The 18,082-nt window shown below is 46.2% G+C and overlaps 1 protein-coding gene across 3 annotated transcripts in view; it reads left to right on the top strand.

Moving 5' to 3' along the window:
- Positions 1–18,082, top strand: part of UBE3C (ubiquitin protein ligase E3C) — a 146,125-nt gene that overhangs the window by 67,973 nt on the left and 60,070 nt on the right. For all 3 annotated transcript variants that reach the window (XM_069729725.1, XM_069729723.1, XM_069729724.1), the window contains exons 15-18: positions 595–699; positions 4,166–4,253; positions 13,135–13,232; positions 14,742–14,874. In XM_069729725.1, the coding sequence (XP_069585826.1) occupies positions 595–699; positions 4,166–4,253; positions 13,135–13,232; positions 14,742–14,874 (424 nt within the window). The remainder of the gene's footprint in view (positions 1–594; positions 700–4,165; positions 4,254–13,134; positions 13,233–14,741; positions 14,875–18,082) is intronic.

Here is an 18,082-nt window from a genome sequence, read left to right as displayed (position 1 = left end):
GCAATACTAAAGAAATCCTGAAAACATGACCTGTTGGTGGCTCTTGAGGACTGGACTTGGGGAACACTGATGTAGAGGCTGAGTCCCTACTTCCAGTAATGTGTCACTTACTGGGCTTCTTGCTGTAGTTTTTTAAAATTACTGTTTTAACAGCAGGAGATTATCGCTCGAGAACTAGTAAACCTGCTGTCATGTAGTCGTCCATATTCATGAGCTCTGTATAACCCCGCCCCCACCACTGATTGGCAGTTTTCTGTGCACACTGTACATGGGTATAATGCTGTCAATCACTGCTGTGGGCGGGGTTATTCAGGGCTCAGCATTCAGACAACTGGTAGATTTGCAGCTTATAAAACAGTGATTTTTATCAAAATGACAGCAGTCATCTCAGTAAGTGACACATCCATGGAATCGGGGTCTCTGCCCCTATATCATGCGGTTCTCAGGTGGGGTAGGAAAAATCTGCTGACACATTCCCTTTAAGTAAAAGAAAGAAATTTCTATCTTCATCATGAGCAGGAAAATATTGTTTGTTGCGCGTGTCACACATATGTAGATGTAATTTCTAAACTTTGGATTTTTCATTTTCTGCAGGTTATTACCAACTTAGTAAAGATGTTAAAGTCTCGGGACACCAGAAGAAACTTTTGTCCGCTCAACCATTGGTTGTCTGAGCAAGAGAATATTAAAGCTGATAAAGTAAGTTTCTATATAATGTACCGTATTTTTCGGACTATAAGACGCACCTAGGTTTTAGAGGAGGAAATTAGGAAAACAAATTGAAGCAAAAAAAGGTCAATTCTGTACTGTAGTATCCCCTATCCTCGTATATATGGTCCCCCTCATCCCAATTCTGATACACATGGCCCCTAATTCCTATCCTGGTATGCACAACCCCATCCCGTTCCTGGTATGATTGGCCCCATCCTTTTTCTGGTATAATTGGCCCCATCCTGTTCCTGCTATGATTGGCCCCATCCTCATTCTGATATAATTGGCCCCATCCTGTTCCTGGTATGATTGGTCCCATCGTTATTCTGGTATAATTGGCCCCATCGCGTTCCTGGTCTGATTGGCCCCATCCTTTTTCTGGTATAATTGGCCCCATCCTGTTCCTGGTATGATTGGCCCCATCCTTATTCTGGTATGATTGGCCCCATCGTTATTCTGGTATAATTGGCCCCATCCTGTTCCTGGTATGATTGGCCCCATCCTTATTCTGGTATGATTGGCCCCATCGTTATTCTGGTATAATTGGCACCATCGCGTTCCTGGTTTGATTGGCCCCATCCTGTTCCTGGTATGATTGGCACCATCCTTATTCTGGTATATTTGGCCCCATCCCGGTCCTGGTATAATTGGCCCCATTCTTTTTCTGGTATAATTGGCCCCATCCTTATTCTGGTATAATTGGCCCCATCCTTATTCTGGTATAATTGGCCCCATCCTTATTCTGGTATAATTGGCCCCATCCCGGTCCTGGTATAATTGGCCCCATCCCGGTCCTGGTATAATTGGCCCCATCCCGGTCCTGGTATAATTGGCCCCATCGCGGTCCTGGTATAATTGGCCCCATCCTTATTCTGGTATAATTGGCCCCATCCTTATTCTGGTATAATTGGCCCCATCGCGTTCCTGGTATAATTGGCCCCATCCCGGTCCTGGTATAATTGGCCCCATCCCGGTCCTGGTATAATTGGCCCCATCCCGGTCCTGGTATAATTGGCCCCATCGCGGTCCTGGTATAATTGGCCCCATCCCGGTCCTGGTATAATTGGCCCCATCCTGGTCCTGGTATAATTGGCCCCATCCCGTTCCTGCTATGATTGGCCCCATCCTTATTCTGGTATAATTGGCCCCATCCCGGTCCTGGTATGATTGGCCCCATCCCGTTCCTGCTATGATTGGCCCCATCCTTATTCTGGTATAATTGGCCCCATCCCGGTCCTGGTCTGATTGGCCCCATCCTTATTCTGGTATAATTGGCCCCATCCCGGTCCTGGTATAATTGGTCCCATCCTTATTCTGGTATAATTGGCCCCATCCCGGTCCTGGTCTGATTGGCCCCATCCTTATTCTGGTATAATTGGCCCCATCCCGTTCCTGCTATGATTGGCCCCATCCTGTTCCTGGTATGATTGGCCCCATCCCGTTCCTGCTATGATTGGCCCCATCCTTATTCTGGTATAATTGGCCCCATCCCGGTCCTGGTATAATTGGCCCCATCCCGGTCCTGGTATAATTGGCCCCATCCCGGTCCTGGTATGATTGGCCCCATCCCGGTCCTGGTATAATTGGCCCCATCCCGGTCCTGGTATGATTGGCCCCATCCTTATTCTGGTATAATTGGCCCCATCCCGTTCCTGCTATGATTGGTCCCATCCTGTTCCTGGTATGATTGGCCCCATCCCGTTCCTGCTATGATTGGCCCCATCCTTATTCTGGTATAATTGGCCCCATCCCGGTCCTGGTATAATTGGCCCCATCCCGGTCCTGGTATAATTGGCCCCATCCCGGTCCTGGTATGATTGGCCCCATCCCGGTCCTGGTATAATTGGCCCCATCCCGGTCCTGGTATGATTGGCCCCATCCCGGTCCTGGTATAATTGGCCCCATCCCGGTCCTGGTATGATTGGCCCCATCCCGGTCCTGGTATGATTGGTCCCATCCCGATCCTGGTATGATTGGCCCCATCCCGGTCCTGGTATAATTGGCCCCATCCCGGTCCTGGTATGATTGGCCCCATCCCGGTCCTGGTATGATTGGCCCCATCCCGGTCCTGGTATGATTGGCCCCATCCCGGTCCTGGTATGATTGGCCCCATCCCGATCCTGGTATGATTGGCCCCATCCCGGTCCTGGTATGATTGGCCCCATCCCGGTCCTGGTATGATTGGCCCCATCCCGGTCCTGGTATGATTGGCCCCATCCCGGTCCTGGTATAATTGGCCCCATCCCGGTCCTGGTATGATTGGCCCCATCCCGGTCCTGGTATGATTGGCCCCATCCCGATCCTGGTATAATTGGCCCCATCCCGGTCCTGGTATAATTGGCCCCATCCCGGTCCTGGTATGATTGGCCCCATCCCGGTCCTGGTATGATTGGCCCCATCCCGGTCCTGGTATGATTGGCCCCATCCCGGTCCTGGTATAATTGGCCCCATCCCGGTCCTGGTATGATTGGCCCCATCCCGATCCTGGTATGATTGGCCCCATCCCGGTCCTGGTATGATTGGCCCCATCCCGGTCCTGGTATGATTGGCCCCATCCCGGTCCTGGTATGATTGGCCCCATCCTTATTCTGGTATAATTGGCCCCATCCTTATTCTGGTATAATTGGCCCCATCCCGGTCCTGGTTTGATTGGCCCCATCAGGAAAGATTAAAAACAAACAAACCATTACACTCGCCTACACGGCGCTCCCTCGCCCTGACAGACGGGACTCACCCTGTGTGTGTACATAAAGAGAGACCTGTCAGTGAAAGATGTCGGGGACCAAATCAGACTCAGACTAGACACACTTTCCCTGGCCGGCTGTCAGGAAACCTGAATCTGATGACTTGTTGTATCACTCCCCTTGTAATATATACAGATGACCGTTTTTTTCAGCCGTTAGAGGTTACCCCACAGGCCGCTGTTATTAGACTTTTGGTTATGCGAGACTAGTAAAATAAAACTCATATTCACCATTTTTCTCCCAAATTAATTAGTTGCTTTGCTGGGTTGAAATCCCCCAATACAAGGGCCTAGACCAAGCTTACACCCCGTGTTATCCTAGTGTAAAGCTATGAGGGGGTGAAGCAAAGCACAGTGCTCCGTGAGAGGGAAAATAGGCCATCGAGCTCATCACCATACCTTTGGGCCATACACTAGGCAGAACTTACTATATCAGGTTTGTCTGGTGTGTTTCGCAAATTAAGAAAATAGAAAACATTCCTAACAAGACACCGTAACTGAAAATAAATATTAATAAATGGTAATAGTACTTGACATTTAAATGTTGCATTTTTGTATATATCTGTAATATGTCATCTCAACATCAAGAAGTCAAACCTGCCACAGAGCGTATGTGTTATCGCTTCTAGGCTCAATAATTCGTATCATGTGTGCATATACCATGATGAGGGTCCGATCTAGTCTTTAATTATGTGTTTTGTTGTTTACTAGGTAACACAACTTTATGTACCTTCTGCAAGACACGTATGGAGATACCGGAGGATGGGAAGGATAGGACCTCTACAATCTACGCTAGATGGTATTTACACAGACTCTTCCTGGCAGATGTCCTATGTCCTGGGTCTGTAGGCCAATGGTGGATGGCCAATGTCCTAATCCAATAAACATCACTGAAAAAAAGCCATAATGACCCATACTGGTCACAATACCAGTATACTGCATGATGCTGAGGCAGCACAGGGGCAAAATACTGAGCAACCAGTCCCACTCCTATCAGTGATCTATCATCCATGGGACGTGGCCGCACCCAGATAAGGCTTGTATACGGTGCCAGTCACGCAGATACATGCATGATACAGGGTGGCCTTTTCTGTCTGTGATATTTTTTGGATTTGATGTCTTTTTCAGTGATTTGCTAACTCTCCTTCCTCTTCAATCTGACAGCCAGCTCTGCTTTTAACCTCAGTTTATTGCAAATGATAGTAGCCCTAATAATAAGGGCACTCCATGCATACCCAGTGGTGCCACCTTACAGATGCCCTGTGCTTGCATGAAGCAGGTGCACTTTCGCATCGTGACGTGCATTGTTAAATGGCCGCTAACCGGCAATATGTTCAATGGTCGTTTCAAAACCTGTAGGGTATTAAACAACGACCGAACGTCAAACATGTTGCCCACAGGCACATCACAAAGTGAAAATACAGCTTAACACGGCCAACACTGAGCGATCTATTACAGATAGGCTGCCATTGGTTTCGCCAGCACAAGAAAATGACAATGGAGCATTTTGCTCATTCATCCCATGATCACAAGCCTGCTTAGACTGCAAGATTATCATTAACGAGGAAGGCGGAATTAAGGAAGACTCATTAGTGATAATCATGGAACCTTAAAGGCAATCAGTCGCCAGGTTTTTGCTATGTTACTTGAGAGCAGCATGATGCAGGGGCTGAGAACCTGGTTCCAGCGGTATATCACTTACTGAGTTGCTTGTTGCAGTTAGGAAAAATCTCTGCTGCAGATCTAGCAGTCCTCTAATACTGGGCAGAAAGCTGCTAATCAGTGCTGAGGGCGGGGTTATACAGAGCATGAGGACTACATGGCACAAGACACCTAGTCCTGCAGTGATAATCTCCTGCTGATAAAACACTGATTGTTTACAAACCAACACACAGACAAGTGGCACTTTGCTGGAATGAGGCTCTCAGCCCCTACATCATGTTGCTCTAAGATTAGATAGCAAAAAGTAAAGGTACCGTCACACTCAGCGACGCTGCAGCGATATAGACAACGAGCCGATCGCTGGAGCGTCGCTGTTTAGGTCGCTGTAGAGACGTCAAACACAGCAACACCAGAACGATGCAGGAGCGATCCTGTGACGTAACGGCGACTCACTTATCGTTCTCGCTGGTTGTTAGCTCCATGTAAAACGTTGCTGGCGTCGTTGCTTTTGATGTCAAACATGACAATACACGCCGACCTGACGACCAAATAAAGTTCTGGACTTCTAGCTCCGACCAGCGATGGCACAGCGGGATCCTGATCGCTGCTGCGTGTCAAACACAACGAGATCGCTATCCAGGACGCTGCAACGTCACGATTCGTTGTCGTTCTCGTTGTAAAGTTGCGGAGTGTGACTGTACCTTTAGTGTCAGATTTCCTTTTAAGTATTGTCCACTTAGTTGCAACATCAACTTGTAAATTTCCTGTAGTACAAAGAGTCACCCATGACATTGTCAGCCACACGCCAGAGCCCATAAAACAGGGCTGCTACCTATTTCTTCATTGAAATTAAACAGGTTGTCTGGCAGGTAACGTTTATAGCAATGTCTAAAGGCCCCTTCACATTAAGCGACGCTGCAGCGATACCGACAACGATCCGGATCGCTGCAGCGTCGCTGTTTGGTCGCTGGAGAGCTGTCACACAGACAGCTCTCCAGCGACCAACGATTCCGGTAACCAGGGTAAACATCGGGTAACTAAGCGCAGGGCCGCGCTTAGTAACCCGATGTTTACCCTGGTTACCATCCTAAAAGTAAAAAAAAACAAACGCTACATACTTACCTACAGCCGTCTGTCCTCCAGCGCTGTGCTCTGCACTCCTCCTGTACTGGCTGTGAGCGCAGCGGCCGGAAAGCAGAGCGGTGACGTCACCACTCTGCTTTCCGGCTGACCGACGCTCACAGCCAGACAGACAGCAGAAGGTAAGTATATAGTGTTTGTTTTTTTTTACTTTTAGGATGGTAACCAGGGTAAACATCGGGTTACTAAGCGCGGCCCTGCGCTTAGTTACCCGATGTTTACCCTGGTTACCAGTGAAGACATCGCTGGATTGGTGTCACACACGCCGATCCAGCGATGTCAGGAGGAGTCCAGCGACGAAATAAAGTTCTGGACTTTATTCAGCGACCAACGATCTCCCAGCAGGGGCCTGATCGTTGGTCGCTGTCACACATAACGATTTCATTAACGATATCGTTGCTACGTCACAAAAAGCAACGATATCGTTAACAATATCGTTATGTGTGAAGGTACCTTTAGAGGAGTAAACACCTATTGTGACAATCCATATAGTAAGGCTTATATACACTGCAAGCAAGAAACCCCGATAATAGAAATGGAAGCCAAAATAATGTCATTGTATTAAATGTACAAAACTGCAACACAAAGATAGCACACATAATGGTAATGGGACATGCATCACAGGTAGGATAAAAAGAAGCAGGGACACCTAGCAGATGTCTTATAGCAGACCTAAGAGGTAGCCTTACTCATAAGTAGTAGGTAATAATTGACCATAATATATTAAAATATGAGTTCAAGGGTGTGTATATATGTGTGTAAATGTGTATATATATATATATATATATATATATATATATATATATATATATATATATATATAGTGTGTGTGAACAACAATTAAAGCAAGTATATAGCTGTCATGTATATATACGCAATCAACATAGTCAGGAAGTAAGGCACAATCAGTATAGGAAGCCACCTTAAAAAGACGCATACGTACCTAGCGATGACAGTGGGTACTGAAAGCGATCACAATTAAAACCAAGAGAATAATGATAAATAGCCAAATGTACTAGTGCCAGGCAAGACTAGGGCAGGCAACTACAGTAGAATCCCATTGCAACCAACTCGTGTTTCGCAAGAAATGCTTCATCCAGGGGACGCACGTGACTTCTTTTAAAAGATATCTACTAGGTGTTCCTGCTTCTTTTCAACCTACCTGCGATATCCCGTTATTATTGTGTGTGTTATCTTTGTCTTTCACTTTCATACATTTAAGATAATTAGTTTTATTACATTTCTATTATCGGGGTTTCAGTGTCTTAAGGTACCGTCACACTGAGCGACGCTGCAGCGATACCGACAACGATCCGGATCGCTGCAGCGTCGCTGTTTGGTCGCTGGAGAGCTGTCACACAGACCGCTCTCCAGCTACCAACATTGCCGGTAACCAGGGTAAACATCGGGTTACTAAGTGCGGCCCTGCGCTTAGTAACCCGATGTTTACCCTGGTTACCAGTGAAGACATCGCTGAATCGGTGTCTCACACGCCGATTCAGCGATGTCTGCAGGGAGTCCAGCGACCAAAAAAAGTGCTGGACTTTCTGCAGCGACCAACGACATCACAGCAGGATTCTGATCACTGCTGTGTGTCAAACTGAACGATATCGCTAGCCAGGACGCTGCAACGTCACGGATCGCTAGCGATATCGTTTAGTGTGACAGTACCTTTAACCCCTATCTGACCTTGGACGGGATAGTACGTCCAAGGTCAGATCCCCTGCTTTGATGCAGGGCTCCGCGGTGAGCCCGCATCAAAGCCGGGACATGTCAGCTGTTTTGAACAGCTGACATGTGCCCGTAATAGGCGCGGGCAGAATCGCGATCTGCCCGCACCTATTAACTAGTTAAATGCCGCTGTCAAACGCAGACAGCGGCATTTAACTACCGCATCTGGCCGGGCGGCCGGAAATGACGTCATCGCCGACCCCCGTCACATGATCGGGGGTCGGCGATGCGTCTCCATTGTAACCATAGAGGTCCTTGAGACCTCTATGGTTACTGAACGCCGGTGGCTGTGAGCGCCACCCTGTGGTCGGCGCTCATAGCACACCTGCATTTCTGCTACATAGCAGTGATCAGCAGATTGCTGCTATGTAGCAGAGCTGATCGCGTTGTGCCTGCTTCTAGCCTCCCATGGAGGCTATTGAAGCATGGCAAAAGTAAGAAAAAAATGTTAAAAAAATAAAAAATATATAAAAGTTTAAATCGCCCCCCTTTCGCCCCAATCAAAATAAATCATTAAAAAATATATAAAATCTACACATATTTGGTATCGCCGATCTATCAACTAAAAAAAAGCATTAACCTGATCGCTAAACGGCGTAGCGGGAAAAAAATTCAAAACGCCAGAATTACGTTTTTTTGGTCGCCGCGACATTGCATTAAAATGCAATAACGGGCGATCAAAAGAACGTATCTGCACCAAAATGCTATCATTAAAAACGTCATCTTGGCACGCAAAAAATAAGCCCTCAACCGACCCCAGATCACGAAAAATGGAGACGCTACGGGTATTGGAAAATGGCGCCGTTTTTTTTTTTTTTTTTTTTTTTTTAGCAAAGTTTGGAATTTTTTTTCACCACTTAGATAAAAAATAACCTAGTCATGTTAGGTGTCTACGAACTCGTACTGACCTGGAGAATCATAATGGCAGGTTAGTTTTAGCATTTAGTGAACCTAGCAAAAAAGCCAAACAAAAAACAAGTGTGGGATTGCACTTTTTTTGCAATTTCACCGCACTTGGAATTTTTTTCCCGTTTTCTAGTACACGACATGCTAAAACCAATGATGTCGTTCAAAAGTACAACTCGTCCCGCAAAAAATAAGCCCTCACATGGCCAAATTGACAGAAAAATAAAAAAGTTATGGCTCTGGGAAGGAGGGGAGTGAAAAACGAACACGGAAAAACGAAAAATCCCAAGGTCATGAAGGGGTTAAAGGAGGTTACACAAATATAAGAAGCATTGCTCATTGCTCCCTCCCTGCTTCCATTCTGCGGCTCGGGGGTCTCCCACACGTCCCATGTTGACGCGCAGGTAATGATGCTCAGCGATTGGCTGAGTTAGATTCATTCTGTAGCCAGGGTTTTGTGGAATGGGCATTTTGCAGCATGTGATGTGCTATTTTCCAGGTAAATAAGGTCCCTACATACAGGATCATAGATCTGCACCCTTGTGAGTTTGGCCTAGGATTTAGGAAACCTAAATGTTAATGTAGATCAGTAAGGAAGGAGAGTGCAGAGGTGGGCTGATGTATGTGACCTGGGATACCCCTACAGATCAACCAGATGAGAGACGTGGTCCCCCAGGGGCGATCTCTGCCCTGATTAATGTCCTGGGCTCATTGTGGAGATCATGTAGATTTGTCATTTGTCTTCTGACCATTAGATCCTTACATTCATGTGGTTTTGTTGCCCTGTGTTGCTCAGTACTCTATACTTTGTGCTGATTTAGGCTATAAAGCACCAAGGAACAAATAAGGTTGTGTGCTTGGTTCGGCTGCCAGCAGACGCTGATTTGGAAAGTGGAGCATAAGAACAGCTGGTCGTATTTACTCGTGACCCCTCATTCTGCTAAGTGGCATACCCGGCCCTTCTAATGCTGTGTGTATTGACATCTTCTGACCATCATTCTCTCCACATATTGAGATCTTGATGGTGAAATGTAGATCAGCGTGACTAATTGACCGGAGTAATTGAGCTCCAGCTTTCTAATTGAGGCTTACCTTTGCAGTTTTGTGTATACATGCATTAACCCTTGCACAGTTACTGCTGGCAATACTCAGAGATAGTAAAGGGACGCTATAGGGCACCTCTGTTTTCTTTAATCAAAAGGATCTGTCTTAGGCTATGTGCACACGTCCGGAATTGCCGCGGAAATTTTCGCAGCAATTCCGCGACTGTGCTGCGGGTAAAACGCATGCGGAATTGGCATGCGTTTTCCCGCTAAACACTAGCGTTTTACAAGAGATCTGTAGCATCGCTTGGAAAACTGATTGACAGGTTGGTCACGGTTGTCAAACATAGTGTTTGACAAGTGTGACCAACTTTTTACTATTGATGCAGCATCAATGGTAAAAAGATAGAATGTTAAAAATAATAATAAAAAAAAAAAATCGTGATATTCTCACCTTCCGGCGTCCCCTGCAGCCTAAGGCTGTGTACACACGTTCAGGATTTTTCGCGGTTTTTCACTATAAAAGCTTGATAAAACCGCAAAAAAACGCATACATTACGCATCCTATTATTAGAATGCAATCGGCAATTTTTGTGAACATGTTGCGTTTTTTTTCCATGGTGGAATCGCATTCCGGAAAAAAACGCAGCATGTTCATTCTTTGTGCGGAATCGCGGGGATTCTGCACACATAGGAATGCATTGATCCTCTGACTTCCCGCATGGGGCTATGCCCACCATGCGGGAAGTAAGCTGATCATGTGCGGTTGGTACCCAGGGTGGAGGAGAGGAGACTCTCCTCCAGGCCCTGGGAACCATATACCTGTAAAAAAAAAAAAAAAGAATTAAAATAAAAAATCGTGATATTCTCACCTTCCAGCGTCCCCAGCAGCCTTCCCACTCCTCACTATGCTTCCGTTCCCAGGGATGCTTTGTGGCAATGACCTGTCATGACCTAGCGGTCTCGCGAGACAGCTACGTCATCTGGGGGCATTACTGGGAACGGAAGCTGCCAGGAGCAACGCGAGGAACGGGAATGCTGCGAGGGACGCCGTATGGTGAGAATATCACGATTTATTATTTTTTTTATTTTTAACATTATATCTTTTTACTATTGATGCTGCATCGGCAGCATCAATAGTAAAAAGTTGGTCACACTTGTCAAACGCTATGTTTGACAAGTGTGACCAACCTGTCAACTATGCTTGGAAAACGCTAGTGTTTGGCGGGAAAACATTTGCCAATTCCGCATGCGCGTTTTACCCACAGCACAGTTGCGGAATTGCCGCGGAAATTTCTGTGGCAATTCCGGACGTGTGTACATAGCCTAAGAATAGTAAAAAAATAAAAGCAAGAAAGAAGAAAAGGTCAATATGAATAAATTCCTAAATACACTTCATTAGCAAATCACAATCATTTTGCCTATGGAGTTAATCACTGTATTACATTAAAATAGCCGCCTACGCCTTACACCAACACTTTTTTTTCCCCTTTTTTTATACTTATTTTTTTATTTATTTTCTAAGCACTTCAGGGGAGCATTTAAAGACTTTTTTTAATCTTTAATTTAATTGTAGCTGTAAATAGTGCTGGTATATTAGTCCCAGTTACAGGGGAAATTCTTCGACTGGTCTCCCAGGGTCCTAGAGGTCCTACTCTCTACACCCAGCGATCACAGGACGAAGACCTGACAGCCCTTCCTATTCTGCACACAAGGCGCTTGTTCAGCACTATGTACACAGGGATAGAGAAGGCAGAGATGGTAATGAAACTGTCTCTGCCTTATCTATTGGGATCTGCGTTCAGCTCTGTCTGATATCTGGTTCACCTCTCCTGCAGCTGCTCTACTATGCAGTTACGTATTAAGGTACCGTCACATTAAGCAACGCTGCAGCGATATAGGCAACGATGCCGATCGCTGCAGCGTCGCTGTTTAGTCGTTGTGTGGTCGCTGGGGAAAAAAAATGCATAAAAAAGTGTGAACATAGCCTAAAGGTACCGTCACACTCAGCAACTTTCCAACGATCACAACCAGCGATACGACCTGGCCGTGATCATTGGAAAGTCCTTGTGTGGTTGCTGGAGAGCTGTCACACAGACAGCTCTCCAGCGACCAACGATGCCGAAGTCCCCTGGTAACCAGAGTAAACATCGGGTTACTAAGCGCAGGGCCGTGCTTAGTAACCCGATGTTTACCCTGGTTACCATTGTAAAAGTTAAAAAAACAAACACTACATACTTACATTCCGGTGTCTGTCACCCGGCCTCAGCTTCCCTGCACTGTCTCAGCGCCGGCCGGCCGTAAAGCAGAGCGGTGACGTCACTGCTGTGCTTTACGGCCGGCCGGCGCTCACAGTCAGTGCGGGAAGCTGATGGCGAGGGGACAGACACCGGAATGTAATTATGTAGTGTTTGGTTTTTTTTACATTTACAATGGTAACCAGGGTAAACATCGGGTTACTAAGCGCGGCCCTGCGCTTAGTAACCCGATGTTTACCCTGGTTACCAGTGAAGACATCGCTGAATCGGCGTCACACACGCCGATTCAGCGATGTCTGCGGGAGATCCAGCGACGAAATAAAGTTCTGGACTTTCAGCTCCGACCAACGACATCACAGCAGGATCCAGATCGCTGCAGCGTGTCAAACACAACGATATCGCTAGCCAGGACGCTGCAACGTCACGGATCGCTAGCGATATCGTTGTTAAGTTGTTCAGTGCGAAGGTACCTTTAGAGAGTCACTGCAGAGTAGAACATGGACCACCCGGATTTTCATAGTCTGTGGGCGGTCCAATAGTAGAAATTTTCATTCTTCTTTTTTTAATTTTATAATGAAAACCAGATTCATGCACCCGTGTGTCATGGCCTGGTTTACGGGCTGTGTTGCATGGACGGGCTGCAGATCTCCTGACCCCATCTTGGAAGCCTCATAGTTGCCTATGAGTTTGCTGAGCTCAATCAAGAGACCCGTGGTCAATTCACATATCTCAGGCCATAACTTATGGCTATGTGAATGCAGCCTAAAACAGAGCATGTGCCGATAGTCCAACTGTGTCTTCTCTCTAGAACCATATTGAGTACAAAGCCGGGAACTTGGCTCCGCTGACATATCACATTGTCGTCTTGAGACAATGGCTTTCAGGCTATTGACGTTGTTGCACTTGAACATGATATCATCTTTATCTCCTTCCATTGCAGTGGGTATGGAGCCAGCACCCTTGTCTGTTTCTGAAGAGAGGCAATTAGCAATATTGACTGAACTTCCCTTTGTAGTTCCTTTTGAAGAAAGAGTAAAGGTAAGTGTCCTATTTTATATAATTTGTTAGAATTCCAGTCTTATTTCCTGGGTCACCGAACGTTACACGTAATGATCATATGAGTCTAGCACAGACCATGGTATTGGGAAATACTTCTCGCATTTAGGGTCAACACTGCGATGTGATCTCTTGTTCCTATATTCCACAATTCATATTGGAGAGAAGTTGGAAAATCCTGTCGGAAAGAACTCTGTTGAGACCATTGTTACAAAATATAACAGCATGATGTCAGGGGAGGGAAAGAAGGATTAAGGTGCATTTACACTGCACTACTATCATGTGCGAGTGTTCCAAGGAACCCTCAATTCACGGTTGTCGTTCACTCAGACATGCAAAACACTCATTCGTTGGGAGACTCTATTTTTGGTTTGCACAAAAGATCATCTTTCTCGACAGCACATCATCCTGTGTAAACAGGACCTGCGCTGCCGAGAACAATGATATTTTCTGCACACCGACTGTTCTATTATGGATCGTTCACTGCATATCTGAAGTGCAGACTATTAAACAACCACTGATCGGCAAATATGTTGCAGACCTGGGGGTATTTAACGCTGTCCACCACAAAAGTTAAGTGGACCTCAAGGCAATGTTGTATGTCATCACCCAATCAATTTGTACTCTGGGAAGATAAGCTATGGCCAGAGGTGTCTCCAGTAGCCTTGCTGCATTGAAAACACATGCATTCTTGGCTGAATGGAGCATGCATGTGTAAAATGGGCCAGGAGGAAAAGCTGTGGGATGAATAACAGGTATTCAAGTTGTATGGTCACCTTAGGCTAGGTTCACACTTGCGTTGTGCAGTCCATTCAACAAATCCGTTAAATGGACTGCACTAATGCAAGTGCCGACTTTGGCACTGCGCTAGCGCAGATGGAGCATCTGCTAGCTCCATCTGCGCTAGCAGTGATGGCCCCGGAAACGCTGCAGCCCACGTCTCGGGTCCGTCAATGACGGCTCATCGCTAGCACACTCCCATTGTGGGCGTGTGCTAGCGATGCGTTCGCCATTGCAAGTAATGGCGGCATTAACGGACTGCGCTACACCGCGTTATGCCGCGGTGTAACGTAGTCCGTTAAACGGGTTCACACAACGCAGTGTGAACCCAGCCAGAGTGAAGGCTACCACTTATAAATGAGCTATAGCCAAAATGCTGGACTTGTATCATTGAGTCCTGATGGATGCAGTAGTTCTGGACTAGCTCTGTAGATTCCAATGTTTTGGCAGTAGCAAAATAAAAAGTGGCAAAAATGCCTGTGTGAACAATGTCTTGCATAGTGCTAAATGTTGTAATGTTCCAAGGAGAATTAAGTTATATGTGTAGTAAGGTCGCAAAACGTTTTCCAACAGTTTGTTAGCAGGTTCTTCATAGAAGATGTGAATCTATTCCTCTCCTTGGAAAATGTCAATTTATCCCTCTACTCATTATAACCTGCCAATTAAAGACTGTGCTTCACAAATGATCCATCTAATGTTCATCATTTCTAGATCTTCCAAAGACTCATCTATGCGGACAAGCAAGAAGTACAAGGAGATGGGCCATTTTTAGATGGCATCAATGTCACCATTAGGAGGAACTACATATATGAGGATGCGTATGATAAACTATCTCCTGAGAATGGTCAGTAATAGGGTTATTTCTGATTTATTGCTTCTCTCGTAAAAGCAACCCTCCAGCCTTGGCCTGAAAAGTGGCTAAACATTTCTCCTGCATGGTCCCCCTACCTGGTGCCCTACGACTGCCTCACTGTGTCTTTCACTGAGACTGGCGTTGTGATCCTTTGGCATCCACGATGGCTGCCACACTGAGTATGAACTACGCCATCCTGTACTTTGGAGGTGCTGACTTACCACTGCTATCTGCGCCACTGCAGCTGCCATCTTTGAAGCAGAAGGTCTAGAATGCGTCGGTCTCGGTGGAGAAGGCAGCGGGAAGCAAACATAGGTTTCCAGGAGGGGTGATTATACATGGCAAATGTAAAGTTTTCATTGCCAGAGTGGAAAGTTCCTTTAAGGCTGTTGGCAAGTGGATGAGCTGATTCTATGTAACTCCAACACACCTGATAGCTGGTGCTGCTGAAATTATGTACTGTTTGGAGGGCTTCAACTCTTGATGATTCTCTTTCACAAAAAAATTGGCATTGTTGTCTAGACATAGATTTATCTACGCAGCCAGAAATATCTAGGGTTAAATAAAAATGGATAAAAGAAATCAATCCTTTCCTGCTAAAGGTACCGTCACACTAAGCGACGCTGCAGCGATACCGACAACGATGTCGATCGCTGCAGCATCGCTGTTTGGTCGCTGGAGAGCTGTCACACAGACCGCTCTCCGGCGACCAACGATCCCGAGGTCCCCGGTAACCAGGGTAAACATCGGGTTACTAAGCGCAGGGCCGCGCTTAGTAACCCGATGTTTACCCTGGTTACCGTTGTAAATGTAAAAAAACAAACACTACATACTTACATTCCCGGTGTCTGGTCATGTCCCTCGCCTTCAGCTTCCAGCACTGACTGAGCGCCGGCCGTAAAGTACAGCGGTGACGTCACCGCTGTGCTTTACGGCTGGCCGGCGCTCACCAGTCAGTGCGGGACGCTGAAGGCGAGGGACATGACCAGACACCAGGAATGTAAGTATGTAGTGTTTGTTTTTTTACATTTACAACGGTAACCAGGGTAAACATCGGGTTACTAAGCGCGGCCCTGCGCTTAGTAACCCGATGTTTACCCTGGTTACCAGTGACGACATCGCTGAATCGGTGTCACACACGCCGATTCAGCGATGTCAGCGGGAGATCCAGCAACAAAATAAAGTGCTGGACTTTCCCCAGCGACCAACGATCTCCCAGCAGGGGCCTGATCGTTGGTCGCTGTCACACATAACGATATAGTTAACGATATCGTTGCTACGTCACAAAAAGCAACGATATCGTTAACGATATCGTTCAGTGTGACGGTACCTTTACTCTAGATCAAAGTAGTTTTAGTGGGCGAGTGTCAAGATCTGACCCATACATACCTTACTATAATAATAATAATAATAATATTTATAATACAAACATTTTATTTCTATAGTGCCAACATATTCCTCAGTACTTTACAGTTCAGAGGGGACTATAACAATATCCCGAAGTATTGCATTTAGTAGTGAACATATTCACATATGTACATTTAATAATGTTATTCCTCTTTTGCTATTAATTAGTAATCATCCTTTTAGATTCATCTAACTTAATATATGATATTTCTCCTTCGCCTCATTGGGGGACACAGACCGTGGGTGTATGCTGCTGCCACCAGGAGGCTGACACTAAGTAATACAAAAAAAGTCAGCTCCTCCCCTGCAGTATACACCCTCCTGCTGGCTCCCAGCTAACCAGTTCTTGCTTAGTGTCCGTAGGAGGCACACGGACGGGTCTGCTATGCAGACCCAAAGAACTCTTTTTTACCGTTTTTTACTTTTTACTACGGTCGAATGGGGCGACGGATTCTTTCATGTTCCGATCTCCTCGAACCAACAACAGGCGAGCACGGGAGTTTCACCTCTCCGTATCCTCTCCTGCGATGTGGGAAGCCACTGCCTGAGCTGATTTTAGGGGCGACGGGCCCCTTCAAGGGCACCGATCTCCCCCCTCCCTTATCAGACGAGCACTGGAGTTTCACCTTCAGTATCCTCTTCTGCAGCCAGGCCTATTGCCGGACATTCAGCCCTGTCCACCAGGTTTTACCCTCGGCTGTACAGAGGCACCTTCCAGTGTGGCGTCCGAGCAGCCCCCACTGCATCACCACTGAAAAAGCGGATGATGGAAGGAGGCAGACGGTTCCTCTCCTTTCTGCAGGGATGGTGGATGGAGGCTCCCCAACCCTTTCTCCTGCAACGTGTTTGTCATTCATATGGGACATTTATTATATCCTGGCTTTATGGGAGCTTTATGGGAACACATATGTGGTAGATTATAAAGTGTTTGCATTTGCAGACGGTGAAGGAAGGATCTAAAACTCACTTGTAAGGGTTGAGAGCCTTCAGAAGGACAGCGTTACGTAAAATGCTAACACCAAGAAATGAACACTATATTGATTTTCAATCCGGGGGATTTTTTCTGTGTCACAGAAAAGCACCATAGTAAAATTATATCTGGTCTAAACCACTAACTACAACCCATTGGACTTCACCCAGCAGTCTATGTTGATCCAGTTCAACATTAGGGGCACAATTGTTGCGACACCGCACTTAGCCACTACCAAGCCCTTAGCTCTGAAGCTTTTTCGCACGTATGCTTTTAGTCTCCTATAGTACATATGCCCTGACATTGAGTCTTCGCCCTGCTGAGCACATTGAAGGTTGTGAACCCATGTAAGTCCCTTGTTTCTGTATATATCTGGATTGTCCATTAGTTTTTGGATACTTATAACTCCACTGAATGTGGCGGAGCGCAGTGACTGATGGCGTCTCTATGTAGTTTACAACTAGCGCTACTCCTGTGATGTCACCTGCCAGTATGGAAGCCTGCCAGGACCAAAGCAATATCCTTTGCCTTTTGTAAACAAGCATTTTCCTGCATCAAAGATTCCTTCAGTTCTTGCCATGTTCCTTCTTCTAGCAAACCAGAGCACCAATCTTAGCTGTTTTATCCCCACATACTTAGAGTCTGAGCATGTTAACCTGACTACATCATGGAATGATGATATTAGCTTGTAAACTAAAAGTTAGATTTTATGGTAAGCCCTACTGGGCGTTACCAGAGATTTTTCACTGGGAGTGTTCACTTCTTCCCATGCATGAGATTGACCAATCATAAGCAGGCAGCAACATACAGGGAAATAAAGAA

This window comes from Ranitomeya imitator, chromosome 6, assembly GCF_032444005.1.
Source record: "Ranitomeya imitator isolate aRanImi1 chromosome 6, aRanImi1.pri, whole genome shotgun sequence".
Classification (NCBI taxonomy): Eukaryota; Metazoa; Chordata; class Amphibia; order Anura; family Dendrobatidae; genus Ranitomeya; species Ranitomeya imitator.
Note: the sequence above shows the minus strand (reverse complement) of the source record. Positions and strands in the feature narration are given on the sequence as shown.